The sequence below is a fragment of the Choristoneura fumiferana genome, chromosome Z (genome assembly GCF_025370935.1).
Source record: "Choristoneura fumiferana chromosome Z, NRCan_CFum_1, whole genome shotgun sequence".
Taxonomy (NCBI): domain Eukaryota; kingdom Metazoa; phylum Arthropoda; class Insecta; order Lepidoptera; family Tortricidae; genus Choristoneura; species Choristoneura fumiferana.
In genome coordinates this window covers 25,271,960-25,293,087 of record NC_133472.1, presented here as the reverse complement: position 1 = coordinate 25,293,087, position 21,128 = coordinate 25,271,960, and the positions used below count along the sequence as shown (strand labels likewise).

General features: G+C 36.5%; 2 protein-coding genes across 3 annotated transcripts in view; both read left to right on the top strand.

Moving 5' to 3' along the window:
• LOC141432517 (proton-coupled amino acid transporter-like protein acs) overlaps positions 1 to 21,128 on the top strand; it is a 38,343-nt gene extending 17,215 nt beyond the window's left edge. The window contains exons 2-9 of one of the 2 annotated variants that reach the window (XM_074094122.1): positions 8,774 to 8,856; positions 16,734 to 16,853; positions 17,278 to 17,428; positions 17,602 to 17,811; positions 18,224 to 18,496; positions 19,169 to 19,347; positions 19,426 to 19,595; positions 19,792 to 21,128. In XM_074094122.1, coding sequence (XP_073950223.1) covers positions 8,774 to 8,856; positions 16,734 to 16,853; positions 17,278 to 17,428; positions 17,602 to 17,811; positions 18,224 to 18,496; positions 19,169 to 19,347; positions 19,426 to 19,595; positions 19,792 to 20,036 — 1,431 coding nt within the window. In that variant the 3' untranslated portion in view covers positions 20,037 to 21,128. The remainder of the gene's footprint in view (positions 1 to 8,773; positions 8,857 to 16,733; positions 16,854 to 17,277; positions 17,429 to 17,601; positions 17,812 to 18,223; positions 18,497 to 19,168; positions 19,348 to 19,425; positions 19,596 to 19,791) is intronic. The other variant, XM_074094131.1, reaches the window with a different exon arrangement.
• Positions 13,356 to 15,876, top strand: LOC141439193 (uncharacterized). The gene is made up of 2 exons (XM_074103373.1): positions 13,356 to 13,681; positions 14,799 to 15,876. The coding sequence occupies exons 1-2, from the start codon at positions 13,679 to 13,681 to the stop codon at positions 15,399 to 15,401; spliced, it is 606 nt and encodes a 201-aa protein (XP_073959474.1). The 5' UTR covers positions 13,356 to 13,678; the 3' UTR covers positions 15,402 to 15,876.

Genomic DNA, 21,128 nt, shown 5'->3' with positions numbered 1-21,128 from the left:
ATTAATTTTGACATAAAAACAATATGCTGAATAGGAAAGTACAGTGGAAAATCGAAAATTGAAATTTTGAATTGAATTTTTAAACGAACCGAAACATGAATTTGAGGAAGAGGTAGAAGATCAACAAGGCTTAATAAGCCTTGTTACACGGAACCCTAAAAATAACAATATTTCACTGACTTTCTTCTGGGGTACGGAAGAAATAATTAAATAAGTTCTACTAGAACACTCTTAAAATATTTGATAAGTTTCACTGATATGTACTTAGTAGGTAAAAGTATTAATACTTTTTTCCACCTGTCCCTTTGTCTGTCTGTCTGTCCGTAGTCAAATCTTGCAAGTTAAATTCGACCAACTTCCAGTAGTCAGATTCACTTTCATCCGGGTAGTCCGGCCAGGATCGTCCCCGCAGGACGGAACTCTTCAACGGTTAATGGCGTCGGCTTGAAATTTGGTTTGCGAATGTAGTTTGGGTGACAAAGCATAAAGTCGACAAAAGTACAGTCAGCAAAAAAGCTTGTATTAAAACCGGCCAAGAGCGCGTCGGACACGCCCGAAATAGGGTTCCGTAGCTATTACGAAAAATTGGTAAATTTGAAAAGATTTCGATTTTTATTTCTTCCAATTTTGTATGATTTATATTAGGCTTATTTACCTTACTACTAATAATTTCAAGCAAACTTAGTTTTATAGTTTTAATTGAAAGTTTGATATACGTACCTACTAGTTTGCATCGTTAAACTTCCACCCACCGGTTGCAGATTTTAGAGGGGGGGGGGAGGAAGTCGAGTGCACTTTAAAGTTGAATATTTCGCAAGGTCGCTGAATGGAAAAGTTTTGAAAATTTAAAAGATATCGAAAAAAAAACATCGTACCAATCACCCCTATTTACGTCTACGGGAGGTACACTAAAAAATATTTCTTTGAACTTTTTAATGTACCATTTTGTCGGCATAGTTTACATATATATCCGTACAAAGTTACAGCTTTCTAGCATTGATAGTCCCTGAGAAAAGTCGCGGACGGACGAACAGACATGGCGAAACTATAAGGTTCCGTTTTTGCATTTTATAGTCCCTAAAAAAAAACCAATAACAGTTATTTGGCTGTAAATTTCTGTAACTGTAGTCAGTTGTACAAGTTAAACTTATTATTATAACCATAGTTAACTGTGCTAATACGAATAAGTAAAAGTGAGAAAGTCCGAGGCTGTATTGCTAGGAGTGTTAAGGTGAAAATTATATTTTTAGTACGACTACGAGAAAATATAAACAATCATTTTACTATAATCATTTCAGTAGTATTTAACTTTTTGGTGCGAACAGAAATCTACCTGGCTTGTATTGGAAAAACCGAAAATTATATTAGTCCCAAAACTCGGTTGCCCAGGTACTAAGTTCATATAGTATCAAATGATATCACAATATGGCAGTGAGTAATTTTTTAATGATCGATGATTAAAGAACGACGCAAGAATATAAAATAAGAGCCAAGCAGACTTCCTAAAAAGCTGTAGTCGCCTGGAGCGGAGCAGTAAAAGAATTAGCTTGAAAATGACATGGACTCATCGTATGTACCATTATTCATGATGTATAGTAGCCATGACTACCTAGGATACCAACATTTATAATTAATCATTATCATTAATAATACCTGTCTACCCGAAATCTCTAGCTTTAGGGACACTGACCATGCAGCTATCCGTTTTTATCCGGCCGTCAAATATTTAAGTTATAAAACTCAGCAAAACTGTGTCCTCCAACAGTTTTCTATGCATGTTAATCACTCGTTTAAACAGTAAATTGTATGTAGGTGGAATACACGGGTATCCTTGTTGACACGGGCTTTAACTAAAACACAATGTAAGTCGCTAATGCAAATATAAACGCACCGATCCGGAAAAGAGCAATCTAGGTGAAGAACAACACAACTAAATGCCTACTTAGTGTCAGAGTAGTTAATAAAACCGGCCAAGAGCGCGTCGGACACGCCTATATTAGGGTAGCCATTACGAAAAAATTAAGTAATATTTTTCTAAGGAATTCGTATTTTATACGGAATCTTCCAAGTTTAGGTATATTTTATTAACCCACGATGCAAAAACAGGGGTGTTATAAGTTTGACCGCTATGTGTGTCTGTGTGTGGCACCGTAGCTCCTAAACGGGTGGACCAATTTGAATGCGGTTTTTCTTTATTTGAAAGCAGGTTTTCCAGCGATGGATCTTAGATATGTTTTATCCAAATCGGTTTAGCCGTTTCAAGATCATCAGCTCTTTTGTTCGCGGCGGTAGGAATCTTAGACGCATAATGGGTATTAACTTTACTTTCAAACATATTTGGGACCTAAAATTTGAAACACCTATGTATGCTAAATAACTACGCAAGATTATGGAATTCTCGGCCTGATGCTGCAGACAGGATATCCAGAACACCAGTATACTCTTGAAAAAACCATACAAGATATATCGTGTTTGGATTCGTTTCTATCAGCATTTGATTCTTCATACAATGCAATGGTGGCAACACGATGAGCTGATGCTGCAGCCAGGATATCCAGCACACTGGTACACTTTATAAAAAATAATAGCACATATGTCGTGTTTGGATTCGTTTTGTTCAGTAATTGATTCTACATACAATGCAGTGGTGGCAACACGACGAGCTGATGCTGCAGCCAGGATATCCAGCGCACCAGTATACTCTTGAAAAAATAATAGCAGATAGGTCGTGTTTGATTCCTTTTGATCAGTATTTGATTCTACATACAATGCAATGGTGGCAACACGATGAGCTGGTGCTGCAGCCAGGATATCCAGCACACTAGTACACTTTATAAAAAATAATAGCACATATGTCGTGTTTGGATTCGTTTTGATCAGTAATTGATTCTAAATACAATGCAGTGGTGGCAACACGACGAGTTAATGCTGCAGCTAGACTATCCAGCACACCAGTATACTCTTGAAAAAATAATAGCAGATAATATGTCGCGTCTGATTCCTTTTGATCAGTATTTGATTCTACATACAATGCAATGGTGGCAACACAATGAGCTGATGCTGCAGCAAGGATATCCAACACACTAATACACTTTTGAAAAAATAATATATCAGTTTAAAAATCATGAAATAAAAAAACTTACTTGAATTAAAAATTTAAAAATCACCCGACACAAATCAACGCCAGCAAAAATAAAAAAACGCCGCCAAAAAGACACTTAAAAAGTAAATAATAATTATGCACTAACTAGCTGTTGCCCGCGCGCGACTTCATCTACGAAGAATTCGTTTATCTCTATCCAGCGGTACGATTCGTCTGTACGATCGATATGATGAAAATCAACGAATCGTACCGTGTGTGGGGCCTTTAAGACGTCACAATGGAGAACGAAATACGAACCCTTGACACCTGTGACACGTGATGACGTGACACTAACGCCACTTTGATGTGATGACATTGACATGTTTACTTCGCAACGCCATTAGGTATATACTTAGTAATTTATTCAAGTTTATATTGAAAATACTCGATAATCCGAACTTTCCGCCTACAAGTTGTCGACTCGGATTGGCTAATTTTTTACGCTCTTCAATTTGATGTGCATTTCGTTCGAGTCTACCGTAGACCGGTACGAAATTATTAATATAGAAGATGCTTAGATGAATGATTATTGGTCTCGCGCGCTCGCTCGACTAGATACCGCGCTACCTAAAAACAAAAGGTTCGTGAATGCGGCTACTCAATATTGTAGTGTGCGTAAGAACGGTGTAAGGTAATTAATTTGCAAGGATGCTAGTGTGCGTGACGAAATGTGTTGCCAGCTGCTCCACTTTTACCTGAATTATTGGGAAAGTAAATTATTCTGTCGTCTATTAAGAAAAATAAAAAATATAACCCTTGAAAATATAACCCTCCTTCGGGCAGTCGGGTAAAAAGTTAACATTTCAGGAAAATGGGTAGACAAACGAAAAAAAATTTTTTTTTCGTTTACCATAATACCTAATTAAATCAGCTGATTGGGTTTTTTGAATGGTAAGACGAAAACCATTAAAAATTTTAAGACACATTCACCCCTTAATTTAATAAGTAATTTATTTAAGAATATAAACTTATAGAAAATACAATCATATACCTAAGATACTACTAAATACTAAATAATAAATCTACTAGCTAACTTAAATAATATTTTTATATTATAAAAAAAGACCGCCTCGAATCGTTCCCCTTAATTAAATAGTGTCGGGTAACAATTTATACACCTTCAGTGTATAATAATATATCACAAAGATAAACATTAAATAATATAGAACTAGGTTATGTATAATTATATAATAATTACGTTAGATACTTAAATAAAATAAGTTATTAAAATTTATCACCCTTTAATGATGATAACAATAAAATTCAATTTATTAAAATCTCAACCACGGGGAATTTGATTCTTGTGTACGCGGCAACAGAGAATGGCGTTTAGGGTTCAGTTATTTTATTTTGTAATTTCGAAATTATACGATATTTACTGATGGTATGTGATCTCAGTGTCCTTCTTATTTCTTGTAGTATATTATTTTTACACAGTTTCACTGCACAAACTGGCATTTTACTTCGATTTATGACTAAAATTTAACAAAACATTCGGTACATGCACCTTACGCACAGTTTGCAACGCGCGCGACCACGGACCACGCGCGACTGACTCGCCTCGGGCTCGGGTACGTACGACGAACTCTGCGTACTATTTGTTGCCGCATTTGACAAGTACCTACGCCGGTGGTAGGTATCTAGTCGAGCGAGCGCGCGAGACCAATCATTCATCTAAGTAGAGATGGTTTTAACCATAGATATAATATAGGCAGACAAAAGATAGTAGGTAACCTGTTTGTGTGCAGAAATAATACAATACCTTCAAATGAGCCAGGGCATCTCGGAGACAGTTCAAGTATTTTTTTAGGGTACCTCCCGTAGACGTAAAGTGGGGGTGATATTTTTTGTCGACTAACTCTATAGTGTGGGGTATCGTTGGATAGGTCTTTTAAAACCGTTGGGGGGTTTTTCAGTCAATTTTTCTATTTAGTGATATGTTAGCGTAATATTCAATTTTAGTGCAAATTTACATTAAAATCGAGCGTCCCCCCCCCCTCTAAAATCTACAGTTTGGTGCAAAAATTTGAAAAAATTCAGAATGGTAGTAAATATATCAAATTTACAAGGAAAATTATAGCAGCTAAGATTGTTTGAGAATTATTAGTAGTTTAAGAGTAAATAGTAGTCTAATAGTACCTTTAAAATATACATAAACTTGTAAGATTCGTACGCACACAATACGAAATGATTAGAAAAATATTATTTGTTATTTTCGTAACGGCTACGGAACCCTATCCTGGGTGCGCCCGACACGCTCTTGGCCGGTTTTTTAATTTAAGTTTTGTTTTGCTTACCGTAGTTTTGGTGGCTCTACTTGTAGAGTCATTCAAACTATATTTCCGTACCAAAATCAACAAGAAAGTTTTATTATTTATTACTACTATTAGCCTATTTTGTTATTAAAAATTTAAAGGTAGGTAAGTAGTTAGAACTAGATTACAAACTTTTTCTTAACTGACTCGGGATGGTACTACATCGGACTAAAACTTTTCAACTTGTTCTGGTTCTGATGCTACAACTCGCATTAAATATGCTACCTATGTATTTATTTCATTGAACTAACATGTTTAACAAAAAGTACATGTTTGCCATGTGAAAAACTGAGAGAATCGATGGAATTCATTGATAAGGATTTATGATTTATGGTATAGGCAGGTATTAAATTTTTTTCGTTTACTACCTCTAGGTACCGTACTGAATATAAATATACCACATTATAACTAGTTTTTTATATTGATGCCGAAGGTGAGTGAATGCCTACTTACCTAATTGGACATCAAATCTATTTAGTAGGTACGTAATGTTGATGAGGATGTTAACGTGAGTGAGTGGATGTTAACGTGATTCCTGATGCAATAAATACTTGAATCCAACCCTCGTCGCTTATGGCTCTAATCTGTTTAATACTACCTTTTGCCCTGCAAATATTATATATAACTAGACACTAATCGATATTTTTACTTATCGATACTATCCATCCATACTACAAGTAATTATATTACAGTACTATTCATATAAATCGGTTCAGCGGTTTAAAGCAGGAAATAGGAAAGATGACAAACAGATACAATTACTATCGAGCTTATAATAATAGTAAATCTTTGAATATATAGTATTACTAGCTTTTACCCGCGGCTTCGCACGCGTAAACTTTTCGGTCTGGTAGTTCCAATTCAAATTTTCGGGATTTTACAAAATTCCCCTGGAAATTTTCAAAATTTATATCGTGGTCTTCATTGAGGTTGTGTTGTGAATGACTGTACAAAATTCAAGACCCTAAAACCCAGTGCTGAAATAAATAAAAAAATCCCAATCCAAATTCAAATAAAAAAATCAAATTCATTCATTCAGTAGGTAAATATGCCGCAATGGGCACTTTTACACGTTATTTTTAAACTACCCGCGCTTTCGGAAAGACCATCATTACCAAGAAGAATGCGCCGCAAGAAACTTGGCAGAAAGTCATTTTTTCAAAATAAAATACTTAAAAACTGCAGTATACAATTAAAGAAATAAATACAAAATAATAATAATAATAATATAGGGATGTATGGGGTCCCTTAGTTACAAAACTATCCCGTAAGAATTTCGGAATAAAAAGTAGCCTATGTGTTATTCCAGAGGTCCAGCTACCTACATACCAAATTTCATGGCTCTAAGCCCAGTGGTTGTTATTTCGAGATATTATCCCTAAGTATCCCGTGGGAATATTGGGTAAAAAGTTGCTTATGTGTTATTCTAGACGTCCAGCTACCTACATACCAAATTTCATGACTCTAAGCCCAGCGGTTATTATTTCGAGATTTAATCCCTATCCCGTGGGAATATCGGGATAAAAAGTAGCCTATGTGTTATTCCATAGATCCAGCTACCTAGATACCGAATTTCATGGCTCTAAGCCCAGTGGTTGTCATGTCAAGATTTTATCCCTAGGTATCCTGTGGGAATATCGGGTCAAAAAGTCGCTTGTGTTATTCTAGACGTCCAGCTACCTTCATACCAAATTTCATGACTCTAAGCCCAGCGGTTATTATTTCGACATTTTATCCCTATCCCGTAGGAATATCGGGCCAAAATGTTGCCTATGTGTTATTCCAGACGTCCAACTACCTACATATTAAATTTCATGACTGTCAGCTCAGCGGTTATTATTATAAGATTTTATCCCTATCCCGTGGGAATATCGGAGTAAAAAATAGCCTATGTGTTATTTCAGAGGTCCAGCTACCTACATACCAATTTTCATGGCTCTAGGCCCAGTGGTTGTTATTTCAAGATTTTATCCCTAGGTATCCCGTGGGAATATCGGGTCAATTAGTCGCTTATGTGTTATTCCAGACGTCCAACTACCTCGTTACCAAATTTCATGACTCTAAGCCCAGCGGTTATTATTTCGAGATTTTATCCCTATCCCGTGGGAATATCGGGATAAAAAGTATCCTATGTTTTAAACCAGGTTATAAACTAACTTTTCGCCAAATTTCATCCAAATCTGTCCAGCCGTTTCAGCGTGAAAAAGTAACAAACATACTCACTCACTCACTCACTCACAAACTTTCACATTTATAATATTAGTAGGACTACGACAACAAAGAAAAATTAGGGTTCCGTTTTTGCCAACTGAGGTACCTAGTCAACAGCAAATCTACTTATATTATGAAAATTTTTAAACCCTAGGTCTTCTTTTAACAATAAATAGGTAAATAAGTAGCGACATGCATTAGCGAAAGAAATTACCGCTAGAATCTTTACCCATAGCCTGCACGTAGGGTCCAGCTAGCAGTGCCCCCGCCAATTTTGCGATCGAGCGATTAACGTAAGTATTGTTCGCAAACGGAACAATATTTTTTTAAATATTTTATGCTGAAAAAGCTAGAACAGCAACTTCCAGACTTAAGTACCTTCTTAATTTGCGCACGTTAAATAGGTGTAAGCGTATAATTTAAGTGTGACTAGCTAACACTTCATTTAATTAAAAATCTAAGACATAGTCCGACAACGAGAGCCCATCTTTATTAACGGTGTGGCAATTCTTGCTCATGCGCGACACACAGATAAAAAAGGTACGGAAGCACATTAGGCCTCATTAAACGCGGTTTATTTCCTTTAGACTGCCCTCATCTTAGTACGAACGTGTTCTGAATGAGTGAGATAAGTGGAAATTTCCTCAATCCCACCTCACTAAAACAATGCTAGACCCGACGCTGACAAGACTAAGTGATTCCATTTTGTAGATAAAACAACGATAGGTAACGCTGAAGCCCGCTTCTAGTTCTCATTGCGTCTGCCCACTAACGATGCAGCATCCACGGCTGCATTAAGAATGAGTTTTATTTGCTCATGGACTTTATAAATACACACTGTGTCGACCGAGCTTCGCTGCCCAGATGACTCTAGATCTAGATCGATTTCTGTGCTCAATGAATTGCATCCAAATCTACTAAATAAGCTCTTTGGTATAAACAAATTATTTTAAACGTATTGTTTAATAAATAATTTCATTTCAATAACTTATATCGAATGTAATAATTTAATCTAAGATTACTCAGTACGAGCGATGGTATTTACACATAAGCATGTCATAATAATAAGGTACTTATGTACTTAATCTTTATGTATTTGTTTCAGATTTATCTAAATATGAAGAAGGCAGAAAAAGTGGATATAAGCGCTATCAGTGGGAGCGTCGTATCTGTCAATGAAGATGGAAGGTAAGAGACACTTATTATTATAAATTTCAAAACGAAAGTAAAGTTCAAAGGAAAAGAGTCCAAGTGCGTGTAAAGCCATGCGTCGTGTAGAGTTCCGTGGCACTAATATGCGAAAAATATTAATTGAGTAGTTAAACCTAATTAGCTGTAATAAGTATTCTTGCTTTTAAATTCGTTATACATATCTGCTGCCGTACTTTTTACAAGCTATTTTGTATTTAGGTACTTACCCATGTATGTCATGTGCGGATCAAATCATGCAAGTTGAATTTGACCCACTTCTAGTGGGTGGATTGACTTGTAATTTGGTTTACTTATGTAAATCTGGTGACAATACAATAATTTGGTAGTGACATCCTAGTAGTCCGGCCAGGATCGTCTCTGTAGGACGGAACTCCACATCGGTTAATGGCATCGACTTGAAATTAGTACGAAAATGTAGTTTGGATGACAACGCAAGTACAGTGAACAAAAAGTACGGTCAGTAAAAAAGGTCGTATAAAAAAATATTTTTAACAAAAAACTTATTAATAAAATACTAGCCAAGAGCTTGTTGGACACGCCCAAGACAGGGTTCCGTAGCTGTTACGAAGAACTTTACGAAGAACCCTCTTAACGTCTATGGGAGGTACCCTGAAATATATTTTTTAACCGCAACTGTAGGACTTCCTATCTGCCAATATTGCCCGCTCATAAATATGTACTAAGGTTGTTGTTACTTTTTCATTCACATTTGCTAAGAGTAGGTACTTATGATCAAAATATTATGAATACTTAAACTATTATCACTTTTTATGACTTTCCAATAATTAAACAATTGCTTCAGATATTACTGACTGAACCTATATTGACAGAAATCACATATAGTAATCTCAATGTCAAACGTCAAATTCTAAGGAACAATAGTTTCAGTAAAAATACTTAGCATATAATCTTTTTACTTTTAACATCTAAGTTTCGTTTTCATTTATTGATAATAGAGTAGGTACCCGATGCTTAATAATTTGTTATAAAGAATATCTACTACGTTTTGTACCAAGTAAAAGTTTTGTAATTGTACATGAGTACCTACTATATAAAAAAAAATACCGCTTAATAGTTATTTGTGCAACAAGAGAGCAAAGTTGTTTTTTGTTGCGAGTGTTGATTTTGAATCCTGAGACCAGCAAGGGATTCAAATACACGAGATGCAAAAAAACTTTGGTCTCGTGTGACACATACAATTTTTCACCTCAGCAGCGAGAACTTAATTTAAATGTAACATAAGAATAAAACCACATATCCCTACCTGTTTACAAAACAAACTCATTTTTTTAAAATATAATTCGATTATTAAGTAACAAATACAATAATCACATTTTAAACCATAAAAAAATGTCCGGTACAAATCTTATACTCATAACATGCATTTTAATTTGAACTTAGAACTTCTTGTCCTAATGTCACACTTATTTTTTTAATCTGCAAAAAGCCTCCTCTTGGGGTCATTAAAAAGGTTGAAAATAAACGTATAATTTATTATAAATGTTATTAAACCTTTAAATGTGAATTTTATTAAGATTTCTATTACATGAACATAAATAGACTTGTTAAAAATGTATTCAATTTAACAAATATTTATTTTAACTGTAGAGGCAGTATACGGAAATTTAAAAAAAAAAAAAACAAGAGAAGCGGCTTTCGTGCAACGAGGTTGCATACTTTATTAAAAGATCGGGAAAATTTTGTTTTGACATTTTGTTAATATCAAAAATTTAATTTAAGATTGTAATCAACATATTTGAACCTATCTCTCGCTTTTTTTCGTGTTGAAGTGAAATGACAGATCAAAGTAAAGTTCAAATATTTATAGAAAAATAATAATTAAAAAGCCTCACGGAGTGAGCAAAATGCATTTTGCTCACTGATTTCTCATAGAAAAACCTGCCTGTTTGAGGTGCTGAGGTGAAAATAATTTTTAATGTTCACACATTATTATGCAGGTTTTGGCAACCCTAACACATACAAACTTGTTTGTATAAAAAAAATGAAAATTAACGGGTAAAGTTGCCCACTTCTTTCTAGAAAAATCTATTATTTTTTATTAGTCTTAATGTTTTTAACCAAAACCTTGTGATCCTTACACATTAATGCTCTAAAGGGCAACACACATAGAGAGCGGGCGCGGGTCGTGCGCGGGCCCGCGACGGGCGTATTTGCATGGCGGTATATGGACGCCTTCACACAGAACGCGGGCGCGGGTCGTGCGCGGGCCCGCGCCCGTCGCCCGTCGTCACAAACAGCGCGAGCCAAGCGCAGTGTTACCAACTCTCAAAAATATTTATCCCTAAAGCTTAAGTTAAAAACCCCTAAAACTCGTTTTTAATGAAAATGTTTACTTTAAATTTGAATATTTCGCAAAAAAAATACTGAATCGAAAAATCGTCTTAGTAACCCCCTAATACTTTTAATTTAAAAGACCCTACACTATAGGGTTGGATGAGAGAAAAAAACCCTTACTAAAGTAAGGGTTTTTTTCTATGGGAGGTACCCAAAAAAATTTTTTTTTAATTTTTCATTGTACCATTTTGTTGGGATAGTTTTCATAATAAGTATATCTTTGTAAAATTACAGCTTTGAAGCATTGATAGTCCCTGAGCAAAGCCGCGGACGGACAGACAGACAGACATGGCGAAACTATAAGGGTTCCGTTTTTGCCATTTTGGCTTCGGAACCCTAAAAACCGTATTCATGCGCAGTAGCTAGTTCATTTAGGCGAGAATAAAATTTATTTATTTTATTTTTTTAATTAATTGGTAGGTACTACAGAAAAATCTGTTATTTTTCCATTGACTAGTATAAGCTTATTCCTGTCTATAAAAAAAAATCAGCCACTTTTAAAAATTTCATCCATCGCCCATCATTACATAAATTGGATTTAATTAAGTAAGTAAATAAAGTTTGACCTTGGTGCGCAAGCGCGTTTGTCGTTTTCCACATATATCTCGCGGCACTGTATAATTCTGTGTCGAGTTGACAAAAATGTCGTGTCTATTATTGGTTCTAGAACTGTTTTAATTTGTACTCCAAAAGTCGCCAGATACCTAAACCATTTCTGTCGTCAAAACTTTTTTGCGGTCGCTAAGATTTAAGCAAAAGTCGTCACTTCTAGGGATTAAATCTCTAAACTGGCAACATTGATAGCCGCCGCGGGCCCGTCGCGGGTCCGACCCGCTGTCTGTGTGAATACAACGAACCGCGCGGCTCACGCGGCGGACACGACCCGACCCGCGCACGCTTTCTGTGTGTGTTGCCCTTAAGAGCTATAGTTTGTAAAATAATGAGCTTGGGAAAATATGGACGAAAGTGAAGGTATTTTGGCCGCCATGAAAATATTAAATTGCTCGAAATTCTTTGAAAATAAGGACTATTTATATATTGCAACACGATTCTATGATTAGATAGATTGTATTTGCACATAAAAATGAAGAAAATTTGTCAAAAGTCGATAAAATTGGACGGTTTCACGGTAGGTACCTTAAATATTTTTGAAAGATGTATCCATGTAAACAAAGTTGACAATCCAATTTATCCACGCGTTTATCAATAAGAAGCATGGGCGTCGTCTGGATTAGTTTCAGAGGGGGCATTGCATCTTTCATCTGCACATAGGGAGGTGCATTCATAGATTTCATTCTGTATCTTAGTCTAGTCCAATTTTTTTTACGCCAGAAGGTGCAAGTCCACCCCCTAACACCCTCATCCTGGCGCCCATGATAAGGAGTAAAAATAGTTAAGAGTGTATCTACTTAATTTAACATCTTCACCTACTTCTGTGACTTCATCCGTCTCACATAGTGCGCAGGTGTCCTTTACTATTACCACATATTGAATAATATGCTGCGTAGGCGACGTAGGTATAACGAAACTTTTGGTTTCGCAAGAAGCCTTTCATTACTTAATTGCAAGTTTATCAAATAATTTTAGAAACAAACCGAGTTATTTTTCGGCGCCACGCGTTTTTCGGGAATAACGAACAAAAAGTACCTACTTAAATTATTTCTAAAGGATAGTATGTATATATCTCACCTGTATATAACCTATGTCTATATTATCTACAAATAGTCCTCCACATAGATTTCAATGACGACGACCCTGATTAAAGTAAAATAATATATATGTACATTTTTAAATATTTACAACATCCATGATAATAGGTACCTATGCCGTTACAGTAAACGTTACCATAATTTTATAGAGCTTTCTTGATAACTCAGCTACTTATAACAAAGTCGTGTGATGTTCAAGTTTTTTGTGGTAATGTCAACAGTATTTATATGTAAGTACCTAAGTTCAAACGACTCGTTAATGTTTATTGACGTTATTTCTTCATGCTTAAGTCTTAATTTAGTACTAGTAGGTAGTTTATGTTCTTTATTTGTAGGCACCAAACATGTAAAAAATTAAAATTAAAAAATGACTTTTTTTTACAAACGGTCTGTAGTAATTATTTGTAATTTACCAGTTTACAAGGTGCACTGTATACATAATACTGGGTACTTTTAAGATTAGTGACGTTCTATAGTACAACGGACAATAGATAACAAACGGCATGGTAAGTAAGGTCGGAATCACCTAATAAGTAACATTGCTCAATAAAGCAACTCCCATGCATGGGCAATCTTAATGAATAGCTACTTATTTGTCATCTGTTGCGATATCGTTTTATTGTTACTTAGAGGATCTGTAACACACTTTCACTTTTAACTTTGGAATCTCCCAAATTGGCCCAGCAGCAACCAGTCGAGTTGAAACCTCTACGGAATACAGTCGACTGCAAAAAATGGTAAGAGTTTTTTGAACATGAACTTATTTACCTACTAACTAAGGCAAACGTAGACTATTCAATATTACAGTTAGAGGGCATATTAAAGAAAAGAAAACACAAATGAATATCGAATTAACATAACATTGGTTGTATAGCCGCCACTTTGCTCCATATTTTATATTATACACCTTCCTTTTTCCAAAAGTTCCGTTATGGTGCTGGAAATGAGTGCACTCCATTCCGTATTACTTCGCTAGCGCAATGCAAAACATTAGGAAACATTTAAATTTTTGGTATGTTTATAATATTTTAGTGCAGTGCTTAACTATTGTTAGGTACCATTTGACTTGATTTTGCATGAATTTCAGGCATAAATTATTTTTCAAAATACAGAAATTAATTTTCTTTAATACTTACTCACTCGTGTACCTGATTCTGCGATGTAGGTAATATTTTTTTTCATAATGAATTATACAAATAAATATAAACCTATGCCGTATTTGTCACGAAGAAGTACAGCCAGCAACAAAAATATACATAAGTAGGTACGTTTTAGTGCCAAAAATACGTATACAGGACCTTTTTTCCTGAACATTAAGGTCGTGTACCTATACATATTTTTTGCACTTTGGCTGTATTCATATTTTTGTTGCTGACTGTACCTACCTTTTTTCCCTGATTCCGGTAATATCCCAAAAACATGTTCACCCTCAGTAGATTATGTGTACGGTATGGGCAGTCAGTATTTTACTCGCTGAAAATGGCTAAAAATATTTTATGTTCTGTAAATAAATACATAATGATTTTGCAGAATGTTACAATCGTATACCTACTAATAAATAATTATTTCCTGAAGGCCTTGCGCTCGCCAAAATCACATTACGTACAAGTATTATAGCGCAATGCGACTGCGACTGAAATTTCGAAAGATCAATAATAGTTAGGTATAAAAGTCATGAGAATGTTATTATAGGAAAATACAATGTAGTTTATGGTTCTCTTATTTTGAAGCTTAAATCATAAACTCCCGGGTTCATGTACCTACCTACCTACTATTCCGGCATATAGTACAGTAGGTACCTTAAAGTTGTAGCACTCAAATCGAACTAATCAGAGACCCCTTTGTTTTTTGTAGAAAACTACAACACTTGTTTTGCTCCTGCTCTACATATACATTACTAATATAAGGGGAGAGATTGAAGAAACTAAAGATTTGGAAAACACCGAGGACTTGGAGCGACGACATCGCAAGCATAGACGAAGGCCCCAGAACACAGGACCATGTGGGAGTGGATACGGACGAACATTCGGGTTTCAAGATTATACGTATGTGTCAGCACCAGTAATGAATTACTTCTTCGGGTGTGGAGTGGCTCCCGTGCCAGTAGCGCCGTACCCGCAACCGTCGTTTGGCGCCTACCCCCTGCAGGTGGGCGTGTCCCAGTCGCAACACGGGCACCATGGCCACCACGGCCAGCGCCCACAACACCACCAGTTCGGCGGCGCCAATCAAGGAGCACCATTCATTGGAGGCTATGGACAACCCGTCAACCAGCCTTATTACGGACAAGGATCATTTCAACAACCTGCTCGACCTTTTCAGAATGTAGTGTCAGCAGCGGCGTCGGGCTTTGGCAACGTCCTTGCAGATTACATTAATCGTCCAAGGAGAACACAAAAGCAAATCAACAAACAAGTCAATCAAATATTAAAACCAATCTATAAACTTTTTAAGTAGTTATCTGTTAAGATTTGCACGTGTCTAGTGTAGTAGGTATCCATAGTAATAGTTCGCAAGTGAAACAGTGGTAATCATAGTGAAGTGTCTAGTGGATATATTGTTTATATATATAGTTTTTCAATAGGTAGTTTATCTGGACCTTAAACAATGGTTAGTACGACAATAACGTAGTTATTTATTTACTACCTATGTGGTGTATTCCGTGCTACCTAGAGGTAGCTAAACCTTTAACGATAAACATGATTGATTCATCTTTTGCGATGAGATGGCAAATAGATGACAAAACAATAATAAATCTAGCATTATTACGACCAACTCATGTCTTGACGTAAGTTTAAGTATCTGTATTGGTATCTGTGCCTAAATGTGTCTATCCTTAAAAGAGTAACATTTATATAGTACCTATTACCTATGTAAATAGGATAAAAGCTAAAATGGAAATACACGTTTTTGTTTTACTGACATAAAGTATCGTTAGTTTGTTTTTTTTTTTAAATCACCACATTTATATAGGTATTTTTTACATTGGTGCAATTGTGAACTTAATGTACCTACCGACTTTAACATTAAACGTCGCGTGGCGTAAAAATGTTTGTTTTATTGTAATTAATTCTATGTTTATATACCTTATTATGTCCTGCACATTTTTTTTTATTTGACTGGATGGCAAACGAGCAAGTGGGTCTCCTGGTGGTAAGAGATCACCACCGCCCATAAACATCTGCAACACCAGGGGTATTGCAGATGCGTTGCCAACCTAGAGGCCTAAGATACGTAGGATACCTCAAGTGCCAGTAATTTCACCGGCTGTCTTACTTTCCACGCCGAAACACAACAGTGCAAGCACTGCTGCTTCACGGCAGGATTAGCGAGCAAGATGGTGGTAGCAATCCGGGCGGACTTTGCACAAGGTCCCACCACCTGCAAAAATAATAATAATTTCTAAAATATTAATGCATTTTTACTTTACTATAGGTATTTTAAATATGATCAATAAATTATTTCCATTAACCTATCTGGTAATACATTGCCAGTAATATTTAAAATATCCTCAGTGGCAGGATTTGCAGGGAAAAAAATCTTAGCTACTTACAACTTACCTACATTTTATTCTTCTTAAAATATGATGAAAACAAAATTGATGTTGATAAATAGGTACTCCCTATTCATACTTTAATTTTACGTTTAAGAGCCTTAAATGAAGTCTGCCAGTTGCATTTGCAATGTATTTTACGGAACGAAATTTAAATAAATTCACAAAGCTCTTTTTTATGGCGGCAATAGCAGGAATGCAATCTGATAAATTTATGCTATATTTTTTATTTTCAGAACATTGTCCGAGGGCTACGGCATGTTTCAGTCAAGAGAGGCGATAATTCCTGAAACGAAATCGCAACTTGAACTGGAAAATGCTGCACCTGTGGCAAACCAGGTTAACCACCCCACCACGTGAGTATAATTTCATTACTTACGAGTATATTTCAGTCATCCTTCGGCGATCATTTGACAACTACTAACGTTTTGGATTTTTTTTAATCAAATTTAATATAATATGTACCTACTTTGACCAGTTTTTCTTAGATTTGTATTGGTACCTACTCAGAGCTAGGGTACCTAGCAGTCACTGGTTAGCTGGTTACAGAATAGGTCGACTAGATCATAATCTCATAAATAGTAGATACAATTCTTCAACGGTTTACTTATCCAAATAATGCAGTTTAGGTGTCTCGGTGCCGCAGCGTCCGTCACCACCTCTTTCTTCCCAAAAAAGCTCTACGTGTGACTGAGCAACTATTACCATCATCGGAGCCGTGCTTGAATTTTTTGTTAGTAATTATTTTGTCGGTTTCAAAATAAGTACTTATGTTTATAGGTATGGAGAAACAATGCTTCATCTCTTCCGAGGCAACATAGGCTCCGGGCTATTGGCCATGGGGGACGCATTCAAGAACGGAGGCATTATCTTCGCACCCATCATGACGGCCATCCTCGGCGTCATCTGTGTCCACTCACAACACCTATTGGTAGGTTCAGCGTAGAAAATTAAGTAGGTACCTATCTAATACATAAAACATTAACATAAGTACCTTAAGTAACCCAACCAAGAGTCAGCGATCAGGGCTAAAAACTTTATACCCACGTCTTGTACAATGATTTGAAACACGCAGTGGCTCTAATTATTCTCTTTATTTTATAGTTAAATTGTTCCGAAGAGATGCATCGCCAGACAAAGCGGGACAAGGCACCGAACTTCGCGGAAACTGTGTCCCTCGTGTTCGCGACCGGCCCTCCCCGTCTGCGACACTTAGCCGGTACCATGAAGATTCTAGTGAACACCTTCCTCTGCGTCACACAGCTGGGCTTCTGCTGTGTGTACATTGTCTTCATTGCTAACAATATTAAAACGGTAAAAATAATATTTTGCCTACTTTAAACAATGCCCGCGTATCTATCGCAGATCTGGTATAGGTACATATACATGTACTTACTTAGAGGCAGGTACGAATACCTACATCTCTATTCATAAACGGTTTATACGTACTGAATGCCCGGTCATCACAATCATCTACAAAAATAGACTTAGGTATTGAAAGAGATCAATTTAATAAAGCCTTCCTGTCAGTAAAATCAATGGATTTTAGGAATAATTTAAAAAACCTTTGCCTACTTCCTGCATGTAAGTAATAGTTAATAAGCTTATTTACAAAACATATGCTTCGATTTCTATATTAATAAGCACTTAAAAAAAGACCTAAGTAGTTAATATAAATTTGTTTTTTCACTCATATAAAACCTAACAAAACCTGTACGTGGTGCAGATCTGTGACCACTACGGCGTACAAATGGAACTGTCGGTGCACATGATATTCGTGGTGATCCCGGTGCTGCTGGCGTGCTCGGTGCGCAACCTGAAGTACCTCACGCCGTTCTCGACCGTGGCCAACGTGCTGATGGCGGCCGGCGTCAGCGCCGTCGTGTACGAGGCCGCGCAGGGCCTGCCGGCGCCCAGCGAGCGCGACTACATCGCCGACTGGAGACAACTGCCTTTGTACTTCGGTACAGCCGTCTACGCTTTCGAAGGAATCGGACTAGTAAGTATCTACTTCAAACATTGTTTAATAAACATGCGTACAAATATCAAATTAAGATTGGTTTTTGGAATCTTTTGGTATTTTTTATTTCCATTCCAAATTTTTGTTACTTTTACGTTCATCCCGTAAAACCCATATCGAAAATACAATTAAATTTAATTTGGAATTGAAATAAAAAAAAAAGATTCCAAAAACCAATCTTAATATCTCTTGTCCGGGTGAGCGGTTAGTTCCAATGGAGTGCTGAAAGTTTCTCGATGAGGGCTACAGCATAGATGTCGCTAGTGTCACTGCTTAAGTGACTAAATAAGAAACAAACAGGCTGCGATACATGGTGCGGTGCATAGGAGAAATTCGTGTTTGTACCGTCAGCGGTGGTGTAGCGGTATAGCACGCGGCACGGAATGCCGAGCGAGGACCTGGGTTCGGTTCCCGGCGCTGGTCTTATTTTTCTGGTTTTTCTGTGCATCTATATTTGAGTTTGTATTTTCGATACAAATATCAAGATGATCACTTATCTTGTAGGCGCACTTCGGTACTTTGTCGCTTTTACTTTTACGACCATTCCTTGTATGTCCCATTCCGGTAATAAAAGCGACAGAATATTAAAAGTGAGCAGATATTTGACGTCGAAGTACTTACATTGCAAATTTCTTACAATATTTTTTAAAGGTCCTTCCGCTGAAAAATGAAATGCGACGCCCGGAGCAGTTCCAAAAGACTTTCGGGGTGCTGAACGTCGGCATGGTGGTTGTAGGAGGAATATTTATCACCGTCGGCTTCCTTGGCTACCTTAAGTGGGGCGACGACGTTGCCGGCAGCCTTACTCTTAACATGACGCCAGGTCACATGTAAGAACTACATAATTAAATATAGCATTGTTGACGTTATGAACACTCTTGTGAACCGAAATTGTTTACCTATTCCAGCCTCAGCACCGTTGTGCAAGCTTTACTAGCTCTGGCCATGCTGCTGACATACCCGCTGCAGTTTTACGTTCCAATTGACATCGCGTGGCCGGCGCTCCGCAAGAAACTGGGATCCAGTTCGCCGGTAGCTAAAGAGCTAGGCTTCCGAGCTTTATTAGTTCTACTCACATGTAAGTTCGTTTTATTTAACAGGTGGTGAAATATTGATTTACTAGAATTCGTAGAAGCCATATATTATCAGTAGTAAGTAACCTACGTAAACATTGGCCCGACTCAATGCCGTGTCTTGATAGTAAAATTGGGTACCTATGTGGTACTGCAATGTTTTTGATATCCATAGAATTAAAGTATTTTTCTTTTTTACAGTTATTTTGGCAGAAACTATACCTCAGCTCGGACTGTTCATTTCGTTGGTGGGTGCCATCAGCAGCACAGCCTTGGCTCTCATGTTCCCGCCGCTGATCCAACTGGTAGCAACCTCCCAGAGACGTGGTGGAATACCTTTCTACATGCTTGTCAAAAATGTAGTGATAATCATACTTGGACTATTTATATTTATCACTGGGACTTACGAAAGTATAGCAGCTATTGTGGTAGCGTTTAAGATTTAAGATCACAACAAGATTTAGGTATTGTGAGGCAGACGATAATTTTTGTCTATTGATCTACTGCTAAGAATGCGTTTCTATGTATCTTTAAAGCAGACTGACTCCACAGGTCTGCGAATTTTTTTTCATACTTTGTAGCAACAGCCTTACAAGTCATATAAGCGGTATTCATTTGACATCATACACGCTTACAACAAGCCTTTTCGTTTGAGATGGCAATCCTCCTAACGCCCAAGTCAACATTTTCATAAATAAACATTAAACTTTGTCATTTTATGATAGAGTTTGATGTTCAAATTACAGTAATCTATTTTTAAATTGATTTGCTTTTTACTATTACTAATCTATCTATTATCTTTATTATCCAGGCTGCTATAAAAAAATACCTAACATCGAAGGCTAACCTTCTGAACCTAACCTATCCGAGTCGCTTCTGCTCCGAACCGTCTTGATCGCTCGCTTCGCTCGCTTGCACTAATCAAATGTCACAATTCTAACCTAACCGAACCTATGTGGGTAAAATTTAACTAATTCAAAGGCTTGTTTGAAGTATGGGATTTATCGTATATACATGGATGACCACCATTTACATGGATGGCAAATGACATTATGGCATGTGATACTTATGGCTTACAATGTTTATGAAAATTGAAATTATTGATATTGATATTATGGGAAACAAAGATTCTGTCATTTGATTAATATATGGTAAACAATGAGTTGCAAATGAATTTATAAGAAACAATATTATGGCGGTTGAATATTATAGCACATGAAATTCGGGCAAGTAAAGGTATACCCGTCTGCTCGTTTGTCTGCTATCACATACTTAAAAAGTTAACTACCAGGTAGTTTCCTTCAATGAACTAAGCCCTCCATCGAAAGTTAACGAGAATTAATAAAAACACAGTGAACCTATATAGTTCCGTAGGTAACCGAGTAGAATGATGTAAAAAGTCTATTTATTCTTACATTTATATTAAGTTTCTTACTTTTGCTATATATTAAAAGATAAATCTGTGATACCGGGAGTGTGCAAGTTTGTGATTGTTCGTGTACCTATATTCTAATAAAAGCGTATTTACTTACACATAA